Source organism: Rhinolophus sinicus, chromosome 10 (genome assembly GCF_057876585.1).
Source record: "Rhinolophus sinicus isolate RSI-liver-muscle chromosome 10, RSI-T2T, whole genome shotgun sequence".
NCBI classification, from domain to species: Eukaryota; Metazoa; Chordata; class Mammalia; order Chiroptera; family Rhinolophidae; genus Rhinolophus; species Rhinolophus sinicus.
Window position 1 is genome coordinate 17,740,322 of NC_142510.1, and position 26,638 is coordinate 17,766,959.

Below are 26,638 nucleotides of genomic sequence, written 5' to 3' on the forward strand. Positions count from 1 at the left end.
AATTAACAAGTAATGCTGAAATGCACATGAAGGAAAAGAATATGAAGACATAGGGAATAAGAGACAGGTCACTTTCAGGAGGTCAGAGATTTGTATTTATTTTTGTGTGGAGGTGACATTGGAGCTGATGCCTGAGGGATGTCAATGCGTTTTCTGTATGATACTCTGGGGGAGGAGGATTCCACGTAGAAGGAACAGCAGGGCAAAGATCCAGAGTGGAAAGGACTGGCTTGTAGGGCGCCAGGGTGACGGAACATGAGTGAGGGAAGGGTGGTGTGAAGAGAGGTTGGAGAGCTCCTCCAGGGCCAGGGCCTGGTAAAGGATGGTAAAGAGGTTGGAGTTTATTAGAAATGTCCATCAGTCAAATGTGCATTGACTAATGGACATTTATAAGGAGCAGGATGACGTGATAATATATGCATTTTTAAAGCAATCCCTCTGGCTACTAGATGGTGAATAGGTTGAAAGGGGGCAAAAGTGAGAAAGGGGAAATTAATTGGAAACAATTCCCATAGTGTGGGGTGGATAAGATGGGCAAGGCCCAGGGTCATCACACGGGGTTGGAGAAAAGTGGGTGAAGTGAAGATACCAGGACCAACAGGACTCAGCGATGGAGGGAAAGGGAGAGACCAAGGCTGCTTCTCTACTGCTTCCTTTCCTTTCTCCAAAACACACTCATACCCACATTTTTAACTATCCTCCTCCGACTAATGACAATGGATTCCCAACCGCTGGAGCGAACCTTCTGGCTAATGTATCCAACTGCCTGGTGCACCGGCTACGGTCACGTCCACCTCGGCGGAGTCAGGTGGCTCGGCGAGCCACGTCCCCGCTGCAGTGGCTGCTTCCCACTCCGCGGCCGCATCTTGGTTGACAGCATCAGACGCCCGCTCACCCTCACCTCCACCCCAGGACCTTCCTGCCTTCCCTGACTCCTGATCCCTCAGACCCAGGCAGTCACGGAAACTTCACGGCCTGACGGATGCTTCTCAAGTCCATTCTTTCCTCTCCTTTTCCACGGCCATTGCCCGTCTGCAGACCCTCCACATTTCCCTTGCCCAGACCGTTGAAACCATCTCCAAGCCGTTGCCCAGAATTCCTTTTCTCAGATGCAGAATGATCATTCAGAGGACTCCGTTTGGTCCTTCGTCTCCCACTGCTTTCCTCGTAAAGTGGAAGTTTCTTGGTTTGACCCATGAAGCCCTGGGTGGTCAGATCCCAGCTGCCCTCTGCCGGATCTTCCCTTCCTGCTCTCACCCGCCAATGAAAGCTGAACGATAGTTCCCCAAACAGAAGCAGCGGTTTCAAATACTTGTGCCTGTTCTCAGGCGGTTTCTTTCACCTGGATGGCTCCCACCCTCCTCTGCCTGACAAATTCCTATTTATCACTGACGTGCTGAATTTGTATTTCTGGTCTTGACCTCTCTCAAACTCTGGACTCATACATCTCACTGCCTACTTGACTCCGCCCCTTGGATGTCTAATGGGTCTCAGAAACATAACATGTCCAAAACTGAATGCTTGATCTTGCCCCCTGAAATGTCCTGTACCTTTAGGTTTCTTATTTCAGTTGATGGCAACTCCCATTTTGTTCAGCAGCTCAAGCCAAAAACCCTGAGGGCATTTTGAACCCCTTCTTCCTCTCTCAGGCCACTTCCAATTCTATGGCTCTGCCTTTAAAACATATCCAAAATCACTTCTTACCACCTCCACTCCTCCCAGATTGGTCCAAGCTGTCATCATCTCACACCTGACTTGCTGGTCTCTCTGCTTCCACCCTGGTCCTCCACTATAATCTGTTCTAAATATGGCAGCCAGAGCGACTTTAAAGAGAAAAGGAAGATCATTGTATTCTTCTGCTTAAAACTGTGCAATTTTACCTGGAATAAAAGCCAAAGCTGCCTCAATGGCCTGTAAAGCCTTCCAAGCTCTGGCCCCCATCATCAGTCTGACTCCATCTCCCACTAGCCTCTCCCTCCCTCAGTCCACTGGCCTCCTTGCTGCTCTGCCAAGGTGTCAGGCCCACGTTCACCCTAGAACCTCTGTGCTGGCTGCTCTCAGTGCCTGGAAAGCTTGTTCTTAGCTATCCGCTTGGCTAACTCGCTCGCTTTCTTCAAGTCTTTGCTCAAAAGCCACCTTTTCAAGGAGGCCTACCTGACGACCCTACTTAAAATTGCTCACCTCCCCTCCATCACAGGCACTGCTGAGCCCTGCCCTCCTCTGCTTTTTGTTTTCCCGTAGAGTTCATCACCTTGGCACATACCGTATCATTCACTTATTTATTATAGCTACTGTTCAGTGAACACCCCCTCATTAGACTAGAAGCTTCGTGAGGGCAGGGATCTTTGTTTTGTCACTAATGTATCCTAAATACCAGAACAGTATCTGGCACATAGCAGGTACTTAACACATATTTGTTAAATAAAGGAATTCCTCAGAACTAATCTCAGATATCAGCTCGTCACAAAGTTTTCCCATGTTATGAACAAACAGAGGAAATGAACCCCTCTGGTCTCTGTGCTACCTTTGTACCTTGTACCAGCATTGCATTTTCTAGATAATATTGCAGTTTGCATGTCTAGATTACAGGGCCGAAGGTCAGGACCTGTCTGATTCACGTCTACACTCCTTGTGCTCAGTTCAGGGCCTGGCACATAATACACGTGAATCGTTTTGATGAATATACTCTGAAACCACACCAAAATCAAAAGTCTAGGAATACTCTGCTGGGGAGGCTGTGGGAAAACAGGCCCACCCACAGTGTTACTGGGAGTGTAGACGGATTTGAGCTCTCTGCAGGACAAAGTAAAAATATCTATCAAGCTGAATATAACCTTTGACCTAGAAATTCTACTTTTAGGAATTTATCTGACAAACCTACTCATTTATGTATTCCACGAAGTATTGAAAAGACATTAGTTGCAGCATTGTTTATAATAAAAGGACACAAGACAACCTAATCGTTTCATCATTAGGGCCTTAACTTATGTATAATTGTAATAAAATAGTACGCAGCTGCTAAATAAGATGAGACATCTACATGTACAAACATGGAATAAGCTGCAAGACATATCAAGTGATAACAGTATAATATAGCAAAACATATATAGTATGCTAATATTAGTGTTTTACAAAAGGGTGGAGATTAGATATGCTAATATATGCATAGAATGTTTTGGAAAGATAAACAAGAAACTGGGCAACTGCTGCTTTTAGACAGAACTGGAATACTAGTAGTCAAGGTGGGAGAACAACTTATTTCACACTCTATACTCTTACTGTTTGAATTTTTCAATCATGTATATTACCTTTTCAATAATTAAAAAATTTTAAATCATAAAAGAAGCCTCAAAGGTGTCCATTAGGCAGGGATGGGGAAGAGATTTAGCCCTCCATTATAACTTAGGTGATTGATTAATTGACAGAAAAATGTCAGATCTTTTTTAGGAGGCTGTCCTCAATGTCTGCCTATCTGTCTGCTGTCTCTCTCTCTGTCTCTGTCTGCCTGCCTCTGTCTGTGTCTCTTTTTCTCTCACCTATCTTTTTTGATCACGTCTTTCAAAATGAGTAGTTGGGCCAGAGAAGCACCCTGGGATCTCAGGAGGATGGTTTAGTGAGGACGGGGACCAGACTGGAGAGCTGGAATGGAAACGTGATCTTGCCACAGAGCAACCCGTTGACAGGTGTGGCCAGGGCCCACTGGACCATGTCAAAGCATCTTCACTCAGGCTGCTAAGTAAGTTCCATCTAGTTCACGAGATGCACTCAGAGATTCCCTGGAGTGGCTACATGCAGAATGGACGTTCCGAGGAATCGGTTTCTCCCACAGCAAGGCCCTGCCTGACACTGAGCATAGGAGACTGTCTTCTCTGTGACGCCACAGGGTCAGGGATGGCTCCAGTCCCAGGGAAATTGTTTAGTCATGCAGGGAAACTGAGGCAGAAACCTTGGTTTACAGAGCAGAGGAAAGGGGAAAGATGGGTTTGGTGGGCATAAGGGTTCCGGAGATCATCTCAGGCCATCAGAGGAGAGGTGCCTGGGCTTTGGGGAGAACGGAGTGAATGCCATATTGTGTGGGACACGGCAGGATGCAGGAAGGGAATTGGTGAGGCAGGAACTCCATCGCTTAGCCTAATGCTTCTCCTGTTCCCTCCATCTTCACAGGCCAAGGCACCGATCACAGAATTAAAGCCTCTGCTCCTGTGATTCTAGGGCTAAAGGGTCCCGTGCCCTGGGCAATGCTAGAATCCTCCATATGCTGGGCTCCATTCACACAATCTCATACCTAGCAAAGCTCTCGGAGACCGTGAGAACTGGTGTACAAGGCCCTTCTACTTTCTCCTCGGGAGAAGCAGGCCTGGAAGAATTTCTCCCATAGCCCTTCTCAGCCTGGCCCAAGTCCCAGCTCCCAGGAAGAAACCCATACCTGAGATGGCTCACTTTCTCCTCCTCCAGAACACGAAGCTGAGACGCCCAGGAAGTCCGGCAGACTCTGCTGTGGTCAGGCCAGCTTCGTTAAAAATGGACTTTGTTCCCTGAGGATTTGTCCGTGCAGGTGTTATTGTGTACTCGGTCACAGTTCCTATGGCTACAGGCTCACCGTGAGAAGGAAATGGGGGTACATCAGCATCTTCCCATAAAAAGGAATTTGACCTGGTTTATAGACAAACATGAAGCAGGGAACCTTGCAAATGGCACAGCAGGAACAGAGTTCAGAGAGCTCTGGATGACTTCAGTAGCAAAGAACATTAACTAAAACAATACATGTGTTCTAACCCCCGGTTCAGCTTAGGTACAGAATAGCTGTTAACCATTCATAACAGCATTAACCTTTACGTCTGATAAGAAAATCATCCAACCACAAGGTTGAAAACTGGTGGCCCTCAGGCCACATCGAACCTATGCACCTGTTTCATATCATTTCAGAATGTTGAAAACTTGTTTTGAGTCACCTTTAAAAACACCAGTATCTTTCAGTAAAAAAAATCCAATTTCCAGGGTCAGTGCCTGTCATGTCCAGCGCAACACGGGCAGTGAGGGTGAGAGAAGGGGCGGCTTTGGGTTAAGTTTTTAAGAAAGAAAGAAACAGAGACCTAATGCAGTTTAAATCTCAGATGGCCAGGGGTCTCACAGTTCTGAAAGACTGGAGCCCAGATTTGAGCCGACTGGAGGTTTTTATTGATAAGTATACAAGGGAGTAGCAGTGTTTTTGGCATGGTTTGTGAGACTCACTTATCACGTTATAGAAACAACCCAAACCAATTATGTTGATCTTCAAACAGCTGGAGCAGAAAGTCCTTGAGGTGAGGTATGCACTTCTTTTAAGGGATATATATCACATGTTGAAATTGTTTCACAGAGCTGAGCAGAGAGAGTTTAATCTTATCACTCTCAAGACTTTTCTCCCAATTAGGTGAGAGGGAAAAGGCAGAGCCAGCAGCCGCTTTTCTCAGGCAGAAGGAAGGGGAGACAAGGCCCCTTCCCAAATCTTTTTAAGGCAGCTCATCGGGGGTCTCCACGGGGTTCCACCTGGCTTAAGTTATCACGCCCCCCCCCCCCGTGGGGGATCTTACTTGTCATTGGCTGCAAACCCTCTTTTGGAGACTAAATAGAGAGAAATATACAGTCCCAGGGATGCAGTCTCACAGACTCTTCTTTCCTTAAGAAAAGACACGGGGGGACAGTCTGCTAGACTGCTGTGTGACAACAAGTGTCTTCCCATCAAAACTACCACAACACACCTGTAATTGAACAAAGTCAGGCGTATTGACTCAGTGCAATGACAGGGATCACACAATATGGGAAACTGGGGGGCATCTCGGTGAGAGGATGTTATAAACGACTTCTCATAGGACTTGAACTTGTGTTAGGTTTCTGGGGAGGCTTCAAGGAAAGGGGCTCTGCTCTGGCTTTGTGCTGTTAGGAAATGGGATAGTTTTATGATTTGGTATATTTAAAATATTTATCTAAAGGTGGGAAGACTAAAGCTATAATTGATAAAGAAGCAGAAGTCATTTATATTAGTCAGGGTGGGGATAGGTGATCAATTCTGTTGTTCAGATAATGCGCTTGTTTTTGTCTGTATTCAGAGGTGATGACAGAGTGGTCTTATTTTTATTTTGATATGTATGAGAGGTGTGATAAAAATATGGTGATTATTTAAATTTAAAAGAATTATTACAGTAAAAGACACATTGCCATTAATCCCCCTCAAAATACTCCCCCTCACTTCGAACACACTTATCCCATTGTTCTTGCCACTTTCTGAAGCAGTTCTGGAAGTCCTCTTTCGTGAGTGTCTTTGGTTGCACTGTGGTGGCTGCCTCGATGTCCTGAATTGATTCAAAACGTTTACCTTTTATGGTCATTTTGACTTTGGGGAACAGTCAGAAGTCACACAGTGCCAGATCTGCTGAATAAGGTGGATGAGGACACACCATAATGTTTTTATTTGATAGAAATTGCCATATGAAGTGTGACAATTAAGTTCGCGAACTCATCCTAGAAAAAGTGCTACATACCGCATTGCTGAATATCACTACGGTCACCTTCAAAGTACTCCCTTTGGGAAACTATGCACCAAAGCCAGGGTCCACCCTTCAAAGCAATTTTGGAACTCTTTTTCTGGAATGGCCATCAGAGATGTCGTCATATTACCCTTGATGTCCTGAATGTCATCAAAATGTCTTCCTTTCAATATTTTCTTTATCTTTGGGTAAAGAAAGAAGTCACTGGGGGCCAGATCAGGTAAGTAGGAAGAGTGTTCCAATACAGTTATTTATTTATTGGTTAAAAACTCCCTCACAGACAGTGCCATATGAGCTGGTGCATTGTCGTGATGCAAGAACCATGAATTATTAGCGAAAAGTTCAGGTTGTTTTTGTCTTTTTCACGCAGCCTTTTCAGCACTTCCAAATAGTAACCTTGGTTAATTGTTTGTCCAGTTGGTACAAATTCATAATGAATAATTCCTTTTATATAAAAAAAGGTTAGCAACATCATTTTGACTCCTGATTTGGACTGATGGAAATTTTTTGGTTGTGGAGAAGTGGCTGACTTCCATTGTGCACTTTGACTGTTTCAGGGTCATATTGGTACACTCATGTTTCATCACCAATGATAACATGGCCCAAAACATTGTCTTGTCTCTCCAAAAGGTCTTGGCAAATTTCAACTGTCCTTTGCTTTTGTTCATTGGTGAGGTCCTTCAGGACTTTTTTTTTTTTTTTTAGATTTTTTTATTGGGGAAGGGGAACAGGACTTTATTGGGGAACAGTGTGTACTTCCAGGCCTTTTTTCCAAGTCAAGTTGTTGTCCTTTCAATCTTAGTTGTGGAGGGTGCCGTTCAGCTTCAAGTTGTTGTCCTTTTAGTCTTAGTTGTGGAGGGCGCAGCTCAGCTCCAGGTCCAGTTGCCATTTCTAGTTGCAGGGGGCACAGCCCACCATCCCTTGCGGGAGTTGGACCAGCAACCTTGTGGTTGAGAGGATGCACTCCAACCAACTGAGCCATCTGGGAGCTCAGCGACAGCTCAGCTCAAGGTGCCGTGTTCAATCTTAGTTGCAGGGGGCGCTGCCCACCATCCCTTGCGGGACTCGAGGAATTGAACTGGCAGCCTCGTGGTTGAGAGCCCACTGGCCCATGTAGGAATCAAACCGGCAGCCTTAGGAGTTAGGAGCATGGAGCTCTAACCGCCTGAGCCACGAGGCTGGCCCCTTCAGGACCATTTTTGCACACACTTTTCTCATGCCAAGATTTTCAATTAAGATTTTCCTAACTGTGTCTATATCGACATTTACTTGGTCTGCTGTGCTTCACACAGTCAGCCAACAATTCTGAAGCACAATTAGATGTATTTTTGCAATGTTTTCATCAGTTCTGCTTGTTACTGGCCACCGTGCCCTCTCTTCATCAGTGACGCGTTCTCTCCCCTTACAAAAACGTTTAATCCATTTGGACACTGTTGTTTTCTTCCTGGCATTATCCCCATAAACTTGGACTAACATGTCCCTGATTTCACTTCCACTCTTGCCAAGTTTAACAAGAAATTTAATGTTTGTTCATTGCACTAATCAAGCTCACACATTCTCATGATGGCACACAAACACATGCAACAACAATAATGAACGCCACTCAGCAAGACACCGCCACAAGTCGACACGAACACAGCTGTGAGACACTGATATACCAAGGTTATGAAACCTTACCGAGCTGTTTGTACAGAGCTGCCAATGTAAGTGCATAGTGGCAAGTTCACAAACTTAATTGTCTGGCCTCATATACGATGGGGAAAAGACAGTCGCTTCAATAAGTGATGCTGGGAAAACTGGACAGCCACATGCAAAAGAATGGAAATGGACCTCTATCTTATACACAAAAATCAACTCAAAAATGGATTAACATCTTGAATGTAAGACCTCAAATCATAAAACTCTTAGAAGAAAACATAGGCTGTAAGCTCCTTGACATAAGTCTTGGAAATGATTTTTTAGATTTGACACCAAAAGCAAAGGCAACAAAAGCAAAAAGAAACAAGCGGGATGACATCAGACTAAAAAGCTCCTGTACAGCAAATGAAACCATCAACAGAATGAAAAGGCGACCTGTGGAACGGGAGAAATATCTGTAAATCACATATCTGATAAGGGGTTAATATCCAAAGTATATAAGGAACTCATACAACTCAATAGCAGAAAAACAATCCGATTAAAAAGAGGGCAGAAGAACTGCATAGACATTTTTCTAAAGACATACACATGGCCAACAGGTACATTAAAAGATGCTCAACATCACTAACCACCAGGGAAACGCAAATCAAAACCACAGTGAGACATCACCTCACACCTGTCAGAATGGTTGTTATCAAAAAGACAAGAGATAACAAGGTTTGGTGAGGATGTGGGGAAAGAGGGAATGTAAACTGGTGCAGCCACCTTGGAAAATAGTATGGAGGTTCCTCAAAAAATTAAAAATAAAACTACCATATGATCCAGCAATTCCACTGCCTGAAGGAAACGAAATCACTATCTCAAAGAGATATGTACACCCTCATGTTCACTGCAGTATTATTTACAATAGCCAAGGCATGGAAATAAACTGATGAATCAGTGAAGAAAATGTGATATATACACATACAGAAGCCACAAAAGAGGAAGAAATCCTGTCATTTGTGATAACATGGATGGACCTTGAGGGCATTACGCTAAGTGAAATAAATCAAACAGAGAAAGACAAATACCAGATGATATCACTTATATGTAGAATCTAAAACAACTGAACTCAAAAACAGAGAACAGATAGATGGTTGCCAGAGGTGCGGGGAGTGGTCTTTGGGGGAAATGGGTGAAGGTGGTACAAACTTCCAGTTATATACGAACATACACACACACACACACACACACACACACACAAATACACACACACACACAGAGGGTGCCAAACAAAATGATATACACTCTTAAAATGTGTGTATCATTTTTTTGGCACCCCCAGTGTGTGTGTGTGTGTGTGTGTGTGTGTGTGTGTGTGTGTGTGTGTGTGTATAAATTTCCAATTATAAATAAGATCTGGGGATGAATATACAAAATACATGATAACTTACCTAACTTATAAAATCAATATAAAAATTTTAAAGGTTTTTAAAAGTTTAAATCATTTGAAAATTAACCCCAATCTTGTACAGACCAAAATATTGTGCTGGCATTATTTTTCATGGCAAATTTAAAGACATTTCATGGAAAATTTAAAAAGTTCTTCTTTTATTTTGGAACTAAGGCCTTTTCTTATCTTGTAACTATAATAACAAAGCCTATGACACAAATACACTTTTCTGGGCCCACAAAGGAAACATACATAGTTGAATAATTCTTCAAGACATTTTTAACTGTTTAAGTGGACTGGGTATTCCTAGAGTGTGCACATACAATAGAATAGGTTTCGATAGCCAATCTTTAAAGTTTGCCAAGAGAGGGAAAGGGACAGCAAAAGAGATGAGAGGGAGCTACTTCAGAGAAATATGAAATTACACTCTAAAAAGCTAATCAGTGTTCCCTCTGCAAGCAAAGGGAAGACAATTTAAACGTAGAAAAACAGATTTTGGCATATACACGCACACACAAAAAGAGTGGCCTTCCAGCTTATTTTAAAAATAACGACAATTTAATACAGTCATACAATTAAAAAGCAGCATTTATTAATCTACAAAGTACAGAAGTGAAATATTGCCTATGTTAAAATAATCTCTCTTTTTGACAAACAAGACAATCTCCTCAATGAGAGTTTTTCCCCCTTTTGTTCTGAGGTACCCCTCAAATAAACAATCTTATTCTTGTCAACAGTTCCCCAAAATGGCCAACACAATTCTAAATGGTCCCTAGTAAAATGGTGTCAGTTAGAGAGATAAGGGTTACAGTTAGAGTAATAGTAATAAAAAGTGAAGGAAGCAGGTATTTGGCCCAGGTTTAGTTGGCACAAGGAGCCATAGGATGGTGCCATGTAAACCTCTATCTCCAGAACTTGGCCAAAGGCCAACTGTCATTGATCAGGGGCCAGAGGAAATGTCCTGATTTTGGGCAGAAGAAACGAAACAAAAGAGTTCTCAGGGACACAGACGAAACCCAGGAAGAAGTCCTCATAAAGGTTTGAAATGGTGACTCAAGGCAAAGTGTATCCAAAGCACATGAATCTGAGGATAGGTTCTGAATTCCAGTCTTTGGGGCTGGTTGTAGGACACACTTATCAGGCCTTGGTTGACACAGAAATTTGCCTGGTCAATTCTGTTAACAAAAGAGACACCAGCATGCTACCTGGTAACAGGACTGCCAAGCGGTTTGGCGTTCCCAACTCTTTAGATTGAGAAGTAGTGTTCAGCACTAGAGATTGAGCAGTAACAGGTTTGTGATGCCCTCAGATATCCGTGGCTGCACAGTCATCCTTCCGCTCTCGCCTCTTTCTCTTACAGACAAACACATTCAACACACTAGAGAATGGACCATAGGAGCACGTGTGGAAGGCCAGAAAACAATTTTACCAAGGAGAAACTGAATAACCAAAAGCTCCAGAACGTTATTCCAAGGATAACAAACAAAATAATTCCAATGCTTAAGGGTCTCAACAAAACATCAGGCTTCCCTCCAAATCATGGGCAGGACGGCACCCCAGTTAGACACAAGGTGGTCTCAGATGTACCCATTATTATGAGAGTCCCAGCAGTGAGGGCTTCAGCTCATCTCCGTGGATCCCCCGTTTCAGACAAGGCCCTCCAGCCAAAGGCCACCAGGAACACATCTGTAGTTGAACAAGGTAGAGCATACAGCATGGGGAACCCATCTTGGGCATCTCAGCAAGCACGTGTTAGAAAGACTTAGTGTAGGATTTGGGCTTGTGTTAGGTTATTCTCCAGGGGGGTTTGAGAAAGGGGAGATTTTCTCCAGGTTGGCTGCTGTCAGGGGGTGGGGATAATTCTTTTCGGTTATCTTAATAATTCTTACCTACAAGTCAGGAGGAGGCATGGATCAGGGCTAAAGCTCTACTTGGTATTATAAATACGCAGCAGTCATTCTGACTTGGGGCGGGGGTTATGTTTCGTCATTTTCATGGTTTGGACAATGTGTGCAGACATGGTTGTGGGATGGTCTTTCAATTCACCAGAGTGACTTTGTTTGATGTTGGAAACTGTTTCTGCTTGACAGGACAACACTGCAGCCTAGCTGTAAGTATCAGGCAGACTGCTAGCAACACCAAGGTTTCTAGAGGGAGAGGGCTAATCAACTCCCAGAGGCCACAAGCGGCTTCTCTTTTTAACCAACTACACTTGAAAAATCAAAATTGGCAACCCCTCTTGGTACAACATGAGTTCTCCACAGGTCACCACAGGCCTCCTCTTATCTAACAACTGGCCCACCCCACTCATTTACACTCCTACTTGCTGCCTGCAGACATTCAAATTCATGCCCCTCAGTAAGCAGTAAAGGAACCATAGAAGCCCAGAGACAAGTGACTTGCCCAGGATCATCCAGGGAACTCGTAACACCCGAGGTTGTCCTGTTGAGCAGAAACAATTTCCAACATCCGACCAAGTCCTCTCTAATGGATTGAGAGAACACCTATTCCATAATCATGTCTGAACACATTGTCCAAACCACAAAAATGAGCAACCACCACAGATCCCCCACCATTCCACAACTCTGTGTTCAGCTTTCACTCCAGCAAATCCCCCTGCCAGACACTGAGCCAGAGCGCTACATCACACGTCTCACCCCACTTTCTCATCAACAGTGTGTCTATCTTGTTTCTTCTTTCTTTCCAGGTTGGGTATCTCACATTAGCCAGGATGTTAAGACCTTTGTTGAGCTGCTCCAGCCATCCTTGGCCTTCTTTCTGCTCTTTCAATTCACCAAGCCTTTTCTTGCCAGAGCATTTTTGTATTGGCCCTTCCCTCTGCCCGGAACTCTGCCCTCACCCCTCCATGTGGCCTCTTCTTCTCAGCTTCAGCTCAGTACCGTCTCCTCAGAGAGGCCCTCCTTGACGACCTTACTTACAGCCAGCGTGCCCTAGCACTATTGCCATCTGCCCTGGGAGGCCACTCCCCTTTGGCCTTCTTAAAAAGAAACAGGGCCGGCCCAGTGGCTCAGGCGGCTAGAGCTCCATGCTCCTAACGCCCAAGGCTGCTGGTTTGATTCCCCCATGGGCCAGTGGGCTCTCAACCACAAGGTTGCCAGTTCAACTCGAGTCCCGCAAGGGATGGTGGGTAGTGCCCTGTACCACTAAGATTGAACACGGCACCTTGAGCTGAGCTGCCGCTGAGCTCCCGGATGGCTCAGTTGGTTGGAGCGCATCCTCTCAACCACAAGGTTGCCGGTTCGACTCCCGCAAGGGATGGTGGGCTGCGCCCCCTGCAACTAGCAACAGCAACTGGACCTGGAGCTGAGCTGCGCCCTCCACAACTAAAACTGAAAGGACAACAACTTGACTTGGAAAAAGCCCGGGAAGTACACACTGTTCCCCAATAAAGTCCTGTTCCCCTTCCCCAAATTAATAATTAAATTAAATAAATAAATAAAAACAGAGTTCCCAAAATGTATTTTTTTTTTTTTTAAAGGCATGGAATGAGCCGGTAGGCACGCGTGGGGTAACCCGCCTCATAGCCCCCTTCCTTCGGCCCCCTTAGGAGGGCAACCTTGCCTGAAGCCACACATTTTTTGCTAAGAATTTCCCTTTTCTTCCGCTGGCTGTCGGCCTTTGATTTTAAAACTTTTTCTTGTCCACAGCTCGAGGAGCGCCTTTCTGTCTGCTGGATGGGATGCGGCCACCGATTCACGGGCGGTTGCGTAAAGCCCATGTGAGTTTTACATGCAGTCGGCTGGATTTTTGTGTTTTCACAGCCTTCTTGGAGAGCTTCCCCGGGCGCTCTGTGCACAGCTCTCCTCAGTCGGTCCAGGTGCTCGGGGTGGGCAGGTGGGAAACTTGCCCAGTCCCCTCTACGGGCCTCAGTGTCCCCTTCACGCCCGCTCAGCGCCTTGAGAGCCGAAACCCAGCCACGAGGCGGGGACGTCGCTGTCCACATCGGGCCGGTGGCCGAGCGCTTCCCTCAGGCGGCCTCGGGTCCTACCAAGGAGAGCGCGCCTCACGTCTCCGGCCGCAGCCCGGCGACGCCGCCGCCAGCCCAAGGCCCCTGCGCATGCTCCGCACTCTGGCCTCGCGAAGACGGCGGCGCTACTTTGACGCGCCTGCGCGGTTGCGGGGCCCGGCTTCCGGGAGGTGCCGGCGCAATGGCATTGTCGGCCGGTGTCGCTGGGTAGCGGCGACGTGTGGGCGTGTGGGTCCTGTGAGCTGGCCCCAGCGCTCGGGCCCCCGGGTCTTTGCCGGAGGGCACGGAGAGGGCTTCAGGTCGCCGGCCGCCGCCGCCGCCGCCACCACCACCACCACCGGGCATGTCGGCGGAGGCCTCGGGCGGGGCGGCGGCCCAGGCCCTGTCCCTGGAAGTCCCCAAGCCTTCCGGACTGGAGCCTGGAACAGCCGCCTACGGCCTCAAGCCACTGACCCCCAACAGCAAGTATGTGAAGCTGAACGTGGGCGGCTCGCTGCACTACACCACGCTGCGCACCCTCACGGCACAGGACTCCATGCTCAAGGCCATGTTCAGCGGCCGGGCCGAGGTGATCACGGATGCCGGAGGTACGCGTGCTGCCCCCCACTCATGCTGCCCTCCATCCTCCGGAGCGCCGTCGCCCTGACCCCCGGTGTTCATCGCCCAGTGTGTGTGTGCTCTCGTCTCACTGCCCTGCAGACAACTCATTCTCACCTCCAGCCCCCACTTCCCATCGAACCTCCCCTTTCTCATTCACAGTCTCCTTTCTCCCCCAATCTTGACCCCCAGCAATAACCAACACTTAATGGAACCATCCCCCCACCCCCAGCCGCTGTGGTAAGTGATTCAGCATGTCACCCCAGAATTTTCCTGACCACTCCCTCCCAGTTCTCCCAGGCCTCGGCTCAGAAAACTTGGGAACCAGCCTCGCCGCCAGCAGCCCTCTTTCAGCCAACCTTTATCAGTTTCTGACAACCGCCAGCCTTTTTATCCCCCTTCCCTGCCTCAGCGCTAACAACCAGCCTGGAGAGTTGCCGGAGTGTCTCGTCTGTCTGTGTTTCCCCCAACACACTCTAGGAACCTATCTGTAAATGCAGATTGTAGAAGAAGGAGGCTGCTTTCTTTGAGTTTGCCAGGGACACCCCAGCGGAGAGGGTGGACAGTGCTCGCTGGCAGGCGAACCTTACCTTCTGGGAGTGTTGCATTCAGGTTTGGGCCCCACTGTGCCCAAGTGGAAGCGTAAAGTGTGGGAGAGTTCAGAGGGGTTAAAAAGGATTGTGAGAGCAGGTAAATAAACATATGGGAGGTGCAGCTCAGTCTTCAAATAATCTGAAGGTGAAGAATGTATTTATTTAATAAGTGCACACTGCCAGTTAGGGCTGGAGATACTTTGTTTGGTAAATGAAGCTGAGAAGATCAGCCTTATGAAGTTTACTTTTTTGTGGGGACAGGGGAGAACAGTAAGCAAGTAAACATAAAAAAAAAAAAAAAAAAGACATGTAATTCCAGATACATAGTGATAAGTTCTATGAAGAATATAAAGGTTAAAATGGTAGTGAACTGGCAGGTGGGGTAGACATTTTCATTAAATAGGATGGTCATTTTCATTAAATAGGATAGAATTAACACAAGAGGTAGAGGTTTATTGATAAGGTAATTTGTAAGAACTTTCTCCAGGGGAGAATCTTCTCAATGTGGAATAGACTTAGGAGGGAACTAATTCTCTCTGGCTGGATGCGTTAGAAAGGGGCCTAGGGGAACACTCACTAGACATGTTTAAAGGCGATTTTCTTGGATAAGGCAGAGGTTTGAGAAAGATCGGTTTTCAGACTCGTAACTTTGGAATCCTTTTTCCATAAAAATGTCATAGCTCCAGGGCCCCCAGCAAAGCCATCCTTTCTCCTTCCTCTCCCCACCCCACCAGGTTGGGTCCTGATTGACAGGAGCGGCCGCCACTTTGGCACAATCCTCAACTACCTGCGGGATGGGTCCGTGCCACTGCCTGAGAGTACCAGAGAGCTGGGGGAACTGCTAGGCGAAGCACGCTACTACCTGGTACAGGGTCTGATTGAGGATTGCCAGCTGGCACTGCAGGTGAGGGCCCCTCCCCCACCTCCAGAGTCCCACCCCTGTGTGCCCATGTCCCTGGGAGAGCTACCAAATAGTTAGATATTAAGATACTGGGGTGGAAAAAAAAGGGAAACATGGAGTACTGCCTGAAGAGGCCGCCTCTGGCCTGGCTTTGACTAGCCCTGACCCCAGAGAATTTGGGGGTGCTGCCCTCTGCATCCCTTCTGCCTCAGGCAGCACAATTCTCAACATCTCATGCCAAGACTATTACAATGGTTAAATGGCTGCTCTCTCTGCTTCTTGCTCTTTCTACCCAGCCAGTCCAGCTGGTACACTACCACCTGACTTATGCTTAATCTATTCTCCCCCTTGCTCAGAAATCATAAGTAACTTTCTTATGCCACTAGGAACAAAAATATCTAAATTTAAATTGGAACATAATGACCTCTGTGATCTGGTTCTATCCTGGGAGGCAGTACCCAGTGCCCACCCCAGTGGCTTAAAAAAACTTTTTTTTTTTTTTTGGCAATAAAATGTGGCACAACCCAATAAAATAGGGTTGGTGGTTCCAGAGCCCCACCTGCTAGGCTTCTGTTCTGTGGATAGCTTCGGGTTCTTAGGAGAAGACTTGGAAAACACAGCCAGGATATGCGCGTTAAGTGTCACTGCTACCGCAGCTGACTGAGTGACCTTGAGTGAGTCAATTCCTACCTCTAGCATTCTGTCCTCATGTTCCAAAAGATAAGGAAACGAGAAAAATATGTACAATGCAGTGGGTTTTACATAAAGCCTTTTGTTCTGTCCTATTTAAAAGTTCTTTCTTTTAGGATACAATATTAATAGATTGTAAGAGTTTCACTTTTGATGTCCTTTGTATATTAAAAAGTGGCAACTATGAACAATTTCCTATTATCTTGGGGAATATTTGTTTTCAAAATCCGAAAGTATAGAATTCCTTTGGGCTGTATCCATGTTTTTCAGACTTTGTGATTATAGCCCATAGAAAAAAATGCATTTTATATTCACATATCTATAACTGATACTTTCAGCGAAATACACGCTGATATATTCTGTTTTCTTTCTTTTCCTTTCACTGCTGTTTGAGAGCCATTAAACTTAGTTCATGACCCGTAACTGCTTGCAGTTTGAAGGACGTTGAACTGGATGATCTTGGAGGTGCATTCCTGCTCGGTAGTTCTACATTTATCTAATATTATCTCACACCCACTCCTGAATCTAATGTTTATCTAATGTTATCCATATCCACAGAATCACTCCTGTGTGTCAGGAGCGATTCTGCTAGTGTGTACATCTTGGACCCGTTTGACATTTAAAAGAAACAAAAACCATGAGGGAAATTGAGGATGCATCCAAGATCAGAGCCAGTAAGCAGCCCAGCTCACATTCTTCCCCAGGTTATCTGATTCTCAAGTGCAATGCTTTTTCTTCTATGCTCCAGCTGTCTCTTTTCCAGGTTCCCTGAGACCTTCCCATCCCCGCCCCACTTGGCTTATTTGTTTGGAGGTTTTTGTTTTTAAGATTTAGGTACCAAATGTTGAGTTCATGCATTCTTCTGTGTGGCACTTAGTCATCATTGATCTATGCAAATCTTTCCTCTTTTTATGTTTTTCCTTCATTCCCAACCCCCTGCCCACTTCCCTTTCCCCCATAGGTACCCCTCCAAGTCTGATGTTTTGATACATATGCTTGGATTATGTTTGTACCCTTCAAAAGCTAAAACTTTGTTTTATATGCGTTTTAAATGAGCATAAATGGCATTGAGCTATTGATCGTGTGTTCTGTTTCTTAATTTAACACTTTTTAAATGTCTATTCATGCTGCTCTATGTATGTTTAGTTCTTCGCTTCTAACTGCTGCACAGGAATCTATGGTACGCATTCACCATATTTTATGTATGCATTCCCCTGAGGTTGGAGACCTAGATTGCGTCCCACTTCCTGTCCCACAAACGGTGCCACGGTGAGCATCCTCATACATGGGCCCTTCTGGGTCCAGAGCCAGGGTTTCTCATGATTGTCGCTGGGAGTGGAATTGCTGGGGACAAGACACATACAAACGAATTTCAGCAACATCGTCAGATGACTCTCCCGCATGGATGTAGCACTTTATACTCTTGATCAGCAGTGCGTAAGGGACCCCGTTTCTGCACATCCTCCACAACACATAGCATCATCCAGTGTTCTCATTTTGCCAATCTGGTATAGAGTGATCTCATTTTAATTTGCATCCCTCTGATTACTAATGAGATTGAGCATCTTTTCATATACGAGCTTTTTTGTTTCCCCTTCTGTGAATTGCCTATTCATATTCTTTACCAAATTTTCTGCTGAGTTTTTTTTTTTTTTTCATCTTGTTGCTTTATAGGAGATCCTTGCATGTTTTAGTTTAGTTCCTAGGGAGAATTAAGCCCTATTACCCTAAGGCATGTATTGTACATAATAAATTTACTTTTCTCCTATGTATCTAGGATGGTACTATTTACCTAGCATCCTTGGGAGAGTTGAGAAAATCGTTACTCAAATTATTTGCTCGGTTTTGAGATTCAGGAGAGGAACCCCAGTTGAGGAAGTCTGTTTCAGATAATAATTTCTAGTCAGTTTTATGTGTTGCTAGTATTTTCTCTTAGAAAGTCACCTCTCTGTAGCATCTATTATAGAATAGAAATCCTTGATTTTTTTATTATAAAAAACCATTTATTATTTTTAAAGCTGTGTGTGTGTGTGTGTGTGTGTGTGTGTGTGTAATGGAAATTTAGAAAACACATAATTAAAAATATAAAAGCACTAAATGTCCTTCCATGTTTTTTCATGTGTGTGTTTGTACATATTTGTGTGGGTGTATTTGCCAAAATATAATACAATCATGATGTATATGCTGTTTGTAATCTGCTTTGTTTCTTTGTTAATAATTGCCACCATTCCATGTCAATAAAATTTTATCTAGTGTCCAGGGCATACACAAATTTCTCCATTTGTTACAGAAATATCTTTTATAGCTGGTTCATCTAAACAAGGACCCAGTCTAGATCCTTGCATCACATCTATGTATTATGTTCTTTAAGGCTCTTCTCACCCAAAACAGTCCCTTTTTTCTCATGATGCTAATTTGTTAAAGAGACCAGCAGCTTTCCTGCACAATGAGCCAGTTCCCAAATTTACCTGGTTGTTGGTGGAATCATTTGATTTGTTACCCTACCCCATCCTGAGTTTTCTATAAACTAGACAGTAGATTTAAAGGCTCAATATTAAACATTTTGGTTAGAATCCACTTAGGTAATTTTATACATTTTAGATTGTGTTATATCGAGAGTGTCATAATATTGCTACTGTGACCCATCGTTAATGATGGTCAGAATTAGCCTGGATTCAGGTGATGATGGTTTAATCCCTCCATCATAGTTACATTTTCCTGTTGTCAACTATAAATATAATTCTATCATTCTCTCAATATTATTACATGGGATTATTTGTAAGGTCACACTTTCCATTGTCAACTGGACAAATTCTTGATTTTAATGTAGTAAATTCCTCTTCTTTTTTTTTCGCCTAATGATGTATCCTTTTAGGATCTTCTTTAAGAAATTTTTTCCATTTTTCTTTGTTTTATTAGCTTTATAGTTTTATCTTTCATATATGGGTCTTTTAATCTAAATGGAATTCACTATTATAAATGTGAATTACGAAGGGATTTAATTCTTTTCTTGTCCTCCATAGAGTGAGCTAGTTTTCCCAATGCCATCTCTTAATCTGTGGTAGCCTGTGGCCGAGTTGGCCACCATCAATTCTTACCTCCTGTTTGTTCTGGCTTTCATGTAGTCGCCTCCTACACTGATTAGGGCTGACCTAGGTAACCAATCAGATTGCAGAAATGAGAGCATATGACTTTTAAAACTTGGTCACAAAAGACATTGCTGTTTCTGCCACTTGACTGGATCACTCACTCAGGGGGAAGCCAACTGCCATGTGAGGACACTCAAGCAGCCCTAGGGGGTGGTTCACTTGGAAAGGGGCTGAAGCTTCCTGCCAATAGCCAGCACAAACCCCCAGCCACACGCGTGAGCTCTGTCAGAAGCAGATCCTTAAGGCCTACTGAGATCTCGCGGTAACTGCAGCCCTGGCCGGCACCCGCACTTAAGCTTCATGAGAGACCCTGGACCAGGACCATCTAGCTAAGCCAATCTCAAGTCCCTGACCCCCAGAAACGGTGTGAGATAATAAATGTTTATTGTTTTAAGCTGCTACATTTGTAGTAATTTGTTACCCAGCAGTAGATAACAGATTTTGGTATCTGGAGTGGGGTTCTACCATAACAAAAACTTAAAATGGGGGAGTGGCTTCAGAACTGGGAAGTGGGCAGGAGCCAGAAGGACCTTGAGGAGAGTGTTAAAAGCCTATAGAGCTTTAAAGAGTCTGTCTATAGGTATCTGATGACCTCTGAGGAGGCAGCAGTGAGGAAAATGCTACTGGAAATGGTGTAAAGGGATCCTTCTTACCTAGTGGGAAGTTCAGCAACACTGTCTCCCATGGTAACGTAGAAAATCGAAAACATAACCTAATGAACTGGGTGACTTAGCTACAGAGGTTTCCAGACAGAATGCTGAAGGTGATACCTGGTTTCTTGTTGACAATAACATAGGAAACTACACACTAAACAGTTGGATGAAAAGGAGCCAGGAATTACTGGGTTTGAACATTCCTAGCCTTTCCAGGTAACAAATAATGTTAAAATTAACAAGCAGCTTCTAGGCCAGGGGTGTCCAAACTGCGGCCTGCGGGCCAACTGCGGCCCACAATCCATTTTTAATTGGCCCGCAGCAAATTCCAAAACTATATTTAGTTTACTTAAATAAACCAGGTGAGGCAATACGTACTTCACCTCAAGTGAGTGGCCCGGCTGTTTGTGTATTTTACCGCATATGGCCCTTGGTAAAACAACGTTGAAAAAAGTTTGGACTCCCCTGTTCTAGGCAAAGATCAAATTCAGGGCGTTCTCAGTAAAACATGGTCTGAAAGATGAAGCTGAGGATGCGACGGTAAAATCCTTTGTTAAGACCTCAAAAATATCCAAGGAGATGCCTCAGAGAACCACTCAGTCAAATAATGGCCCATCTAAGAAGCATACGGGTGTCATCCCTCAGCAGTCTCAGCTCGAGCCCAAGCAGACATGTGCTTATTTCACAAGGATTTGTGGGTGTGGCTTTTGTCTAATGAACTGAACCCCAAGACTCACAAGACACCCATTCAGTTGTTCAGGATTCTACTGGCAGCTTGGCACTGAAACACTGGCAGCTTGGACTGAAAGGGATAGAGACAGGGAAGAGAAGAGGGCTTTGCACCCCAAAGTTCTACAGGCAGGAAGCTGGCTGAGAAAACCACGGAGCTGCAAGCACGGACTGTCTTTATGGAAAAGGAAGGATGACTCAGGGCGGAGCCAAGAGCCATAGAGAAGCATTTCGGCTCACGAGTAGGCGTCAGAGCTCTGCACATTTGTCCAGCTGGATTACACAGTTTCTATGAAGCAGTGACTGCCATGTGCCTCCCGCCCCCCACCCTTTCCAACAGGAGTGTCCTAGTGGATGCCGGCTCCCCATTGTATATTGGGTGTATGGAGGAGATAACTGTCTCTTTAGTCCACAGGTCTTCAGATCAAGAGCAAATGTACTGGAGCAGACGGGTAGCTCAGTAGGTTAGAGCACGAGCTCTGGGCAATGGGGCTGCCAGTTCAATTCCCACATGGTCCAGCGAGCTGCGCCCTCCACAACTAGAATGAAGTCAATGAGCTGCCGCTGAGCTCCCAGATGGCTCAGCTGGTTGGAGCGCATCCTCTTAACCACAAGGTTGCCGGTTCAACGCCTGCAAGGGATGGTGGGCTGTGCCTCCTGCAACTAACAACAGCAACTGGACCTGGAGTTGATCTGCGCCCTCCACAACTAAGACTGAAAGGACAACAACTTGACTTGGAAAAAGTCCCGGAAGTACACACTGTTCCCCAATAAAGTCCTGTTCCCCTTCCCCAATAAAATCTTTTTTTTTTTTTTTTTTTTTTAAAAGAACAAATGTATTTATGAAGCTATAGTTAAGGAACTACGCTCACAGAGCCTCATCCCCACCTGGACCTGATGCAGATGACAAGATTCTGTACTTGAACCTGATGCTGCAATGGGATGAGACTTTGGGGGATCGTGAGAGGGGGTGAGTGTGTTTTCCATATGGGAGGGATTTGCATCAATGGCAGCCAATTCTTGTTCCCTAGTATTCATTTATCTGTGGAGTTTCCTCCCACACTGAATAGGGCTGACAAAACTAGGTCATAAAAGACCCTGAGGCCTCTACCTGCTCTCTCTTGAATTACTTGCCTTGGAGAAGTCAGCTGCCATGTTATAAGGACACTCAGGCAACCCTGTGGAGAGGTCCAAGTGACAGGGGACAGACGCTTCCTGCCAAGTGACAGCATGAACCTGGGCAAGTTATTTGCCTGCCATAGGAACAAGCTTTCTTAGAAACAAACCCTCCAGACTCATATGTGCCTTCAGGTTACCACAGCCCCGGCTGACAGGACTCCAACCTCACGAGAGACCCCATGCCAGAACCACCTCACTAAGCCCCTCCTGAATTCCTAACCCACAGAAACAGATAATAAATATATCCTGTTGATTTAAGTTGTTACGGTTTGGGACCATTTGTTACACAGCAATAACCAATACATACTCCATACTCTCTCCATTGATTTGTGGCGTCCTCTTTGTAACTCACTTCTCATGTACATTAGTCTCTTTCCAAGCTCCCTATTGTGTTCCATGGTTTTTGTTTGTTTCTGCACCAAAACCACACTGTTTTCATTATTATGGCTTCGTAGGATACTTTAGTATCTGGTAGAGTCAATCTCTCCTCTTGGCTCTTTTTAAAAATTGACCTAAGTAATAGTAAACTTCTATCCTTCCATATTAATTTTAGAAAAAGTCCCATGAGTTTCTTTTTTAAAAAAAAAGTGGAATTTGTATTAGAATTGCACATCTAGGTTTTTGGTTGGGAGAGGTGAGGGGTTTTGTCAGGAAGATTCAACAGGCAGAAGAGGAAAGAAGCCTGTGTCCGGTTTTGATTTTGCCTCCAATCTCCCACCCAACCAGGTTCATTCATTTGACAAATCCATATAGAGCTTCTGCTACATACTAGGCACTTACTTCCTGGATGGGAAAAGACAGACCATAAGCACAAGTATCAAAAAATGAGAAAATGGGAAGAACTAAGTGCCATAAAAAAAGGGAACTGATACTATGAAAAGCAAGAAACAGAGGAGCTTGGGGGCAGGGGGACCAGCACCCCCACACACACCCAGGGGCCCTGTTTGAGCTGAAACCTGAATGGTATGGAGGTCCCAGCCCTGCAAACAATGAGTGTAGGCCGTTCCTAGCAGTGGGAGCAGCAAAGGGCTAGGTGGGTACAAACTGGGTGTGCCAACCAACAGGCCATGGGTGGGCCTGAAGGCCAGCAGGCAGCGGGGAGAAAGATGGCGGACCCTGCAGAGCCTGTGGACCGCTGTGGAGTCAGGATTTTCCCCAAAGGCAGCAAGCGGCTTTGGAAGGCTTTCCAGTGGGGGAGTGAGTGGCCTTTGCTTGTGTTCTTAACCACCTTCCACTTCTTCTCCAGCAAAAAAGGGAGAACCTGTCCCCGCTGTGCCTCATCCCCACGGTGACATCTCCCCGGGAGGAGCAGCAGCTCCTGGCCAGCACCTCCAAGGTGAGGCCCCTGAGCCCTGGAGGGTGGAGGCAGCGCCCTCTCCCTGCAGCCTGACCCCCGCTCTTCCCCACCCTCTGCTTCCCCCACAGCCCGCGGTGAAGCTGCTGCACAACCGCAGTAACAACAAGTACTCCTACACCAGGTGACCGCCCCGGGCGGGGAGGGGCCCCGGGTGGGGTCTGGGGTCCCGACAGCCCTGCTGGTGGCCCTGGGGAAGGGCACGGCCACCCAGAGGGAGGAGAAAGAAGAGCGCCAGCCTGAAAGCACATTGCAGCTCTGCCGCTTACCCGCGGGTGCCTGGGACGGCTCATTCCCACGGCTGAGCTTCCGTTTTATCGTCAGTGAAACCGGGTTCAGGTGAGGCCCAGACGGTGACCAGCACATACCAAGAGCCTAATGGACAACAGGCACGGCTGTGCCTTGGTGTGTTGATTCACGCAATCCTCACAGTTTGTTCAAGGGAGGTGCTGTGGGGATCTCCATTTTACAGATGAGGAAATTGAGGCACCAAGAGGTGAAGTAACTTGCCTTAGTGTCAACCAGTTAAACAGTGGTGGGGCTAGGATGCCAGGTGACCCCAGAGACATCCAGGGGTGCCCCTCCGCTGTGCTGGGGTTTGCGCAGCAAACGTGGCTTCCTTTCGGAGGCCTGCTTAGCACGGCCCGCGGGACACCGACCGCAGGGGCGGGACCCGCGTGCCGAGGGGGCGGGTTGTGCTGAAGCCTCGGGCCCTGGTCCTCCCCCAGCACCTCAGATGACAACCTCCTCAAGAACATCGAGCTGTTTGACAAGCTGGCCCTGCGCTTCCACGGGCGGCTGCTCTTCCTCAAGGACGTGCTGGGCGACGAAATCTGCTGCTGGTCTTTCTACGGGCAGGGCCGCAAAATCGCGGAGGTGTGTTGCACCTCCATTGTCTATGCCACGGAGAAGAAGCAGACCAAGGTCAGAAGGGGTGCGGGGCAGACCTCCGGTCAGGGAGGGCGGTGGTGATGGTGGGCAGGCGGCCAGGACCTGGGCAAAGGCAGCTCGGCCGATCGGGCAGAAGTCATCAGAGCCAGGAGCAGGGTACCAAGTTCTGGGTTCTTCGCTGGGCACGTCCTGATGTCATGTCATCTGGGCCCTAATGGTCATACCAGCCTGATCTCTTCTGCCCTTGCAATGAGGGCTGTGCCTCAGATACACCAGAGATTTTGCCAGTCTCTGAGTCCCCGGCGCTGTGTCACACCTCCCTCCCTTTGCACACTGTTCCTTTTCCTTGGGATGATTTTTCCGCATCCTTATCTGCCCAGTGAACTTGTGCGTACTCTTGAAGACCCAAGCCAAGCATCACTTTCTTTGGGACACCTTCGCCCATGAACTTTCAACCCAACAACCCCAGACAAAGTTGGTCAAACTTCATTCTTAGCTAAACACGGTGTTTGCTGTAGTGTGGGTATGGGGCGGTGGTAGGAGGGTTTATTTCAGCTGTAAGGTGTTAGCTCCTTGAGGGCAGGCCTGTATCTTTTTCTTCCCTGTCTCTCTAGTACTAGTGGAGGCTAGTAGAAGAGCTGATCACTTCCTAGTGGAAGCTGGGAAACATTTACTGAATGCGTAAATGAATGATGAGTGAGAGACCCAGCTTGCAAGAGGCTTCCTCTGCAATTGGGAAGACGGGAAGATAAACGATTAGCATGCAGCTTGGTAGGAGTTACACTAGTTACATTCCGCCAAGCCGCACAGGAGAAGCCCAGGCCCCTTCACTTCATCCCCCTCACTCTCTCCATCACGGCCTCCTGGCATCGGCTGCCTTGTTCCTGCTGTGCGGATAATAAATGCACCCCTGCCCCAGAGCGCTTCACTCCTTACTGCCTCTTCCCAGAATGCTCTTCCTCTGTCAGCCACCTGGCTCGCTCCCTCCCCTCCTTCAGCCAGTGGCCGAATGTCATCCCAGTGAGGCCTCTGGGAACTCCCTCTTTGAATTTGTAACGTTCCTAGAGGTGCCTTTCCTACCCCTTTTCCTGCTACATGTCTTTCCATAACATTCATCATCTGACAGTTTATTTTTTATTAAATGTCCGTCTGTCCTCTCCCTAGAATGTAAACTCCCTGTGGACAGGAACTTGGTCCATTTTGTTCATGGCTGTATCCTTAATGCCTAGAACAGCTGGGACAGTGCAGCCCCTCAGGAAACATTCGCCTAATGAAAGAAAAGGCCAAGAGACTTGGTAGCAAAGGAGAGAAAACAAATACCTGCCCGACTCAGAGCTGGACCTTGATGTAGAAGCGAGACTTTGCTGAGTAAAGAAGTTGCAAAGAGGGCAGTCCAGGCCAGAGAACCTGGGCCTGCAAAGGTGGGGGGAGGTGTGCCAGGGCAGGAGCAGCTGGGGACGGGGTGGCTGTGTGGCTGGGCCTGAGCGTGGGGGCTTGGGGCTGCTGGCATTTTGCAGGTGGAGTTCCCAGAGGCCCGGATCTTTGAGGAGACCCTGAACATCCTGATCTATGAGACTCCCCGGGGCCCGGACCCAGCCCTCCTGGAGGCCACAGGGGGTGCAGCAGGAGGTGGCGGGGCCGGCCGAGGGGATGACGAGGAGGGCCGAGAACACCGGGTCCGCAGGATCCACGTGCGGCGTCACATCACCCATGACGAGCGTCCTCACGGCCAACAGATCGTCTTCAAGGACTGATCCTGCCCTTTTTCCATTTCCCTCCTGACGTGGGACCCAGTCCCTGTCTCGTTTCCGCCCCGCACCAGCCCTCTTCCCCGGCTTTGCTGGCCAAGCCGCGAGTCTTCCTTTGTCCTTCGGTTGCGTGGTACCGTGCACTTCGGCCTTTTCCGTCCATTCCCACTTCATCGCTCATAACACGGTACGTTCCAGCCCCTCCCTGGGTCAGAGCCCTGCACACGGCCTACGTGTGTGCCCTCATCCCTGTCCTTGCCCTGTCATCTTCCCTCAGCTGGTTTACAATGAGTTAGAATCCCTGTTCTCTTTTCTTAGTACATTGTCCACGCCAAAGTGTCAAGCCATCCCTTCGTAACACCCACCATGTTTTGAGCTGCCTCCAACTGTTGTGTGGGGTCGTTGTGCGGGGTCGTTTGCCTCCCTCCCTCCTTCACTTTGTCTTGGGCTGGCTGGGCCTACACCAGCTCAGCTATCTTCTCAATCTGTTTCATATTATTTATTATTTTAATTTTTTATTAAATTATTGGAATAAAGTCGAGTTGGGGCTCTGAGGCTGAGTTCTGGGG

At 46.7% G+C, this 26,638-nt stretch overlaps 1 protein-coding gene across 1 annotated transcript; it reads left to right on the forward strand.

The window, feature by feature from the left end:
* The first annotated feature begins 13,731 nt into the window (after positions 1 to 13,731).
* KCTD13 (potassium channel tetramerization domain containing 13) lies at positions 13,732 to 26,610 on the forward strand. The gene is made up of 6 exons (XM_019754691.3): positions 13,732 to 14,172; positions 15,510 to 15,679; positions 23,323 to 23,412; positions 23,502 to 23,554; positions 24,159 to 24,354; positions 25,839 to 26,610. Exons 1-6 carry the CDS (start codon positions 13,929 to 13,931, stop codon positions 26,073 to 26,075), a joined length of 990 nt encoding a protein of 329 aa, XP_019610250.1. The 5' UTR covers positions 13,732 to 13,928; the 3' UTR covers positions 26,076 to 26,610.
* The last annotated feature ends 28 nt before the right edge of the window (positions 26,611 to 26,638 follow it).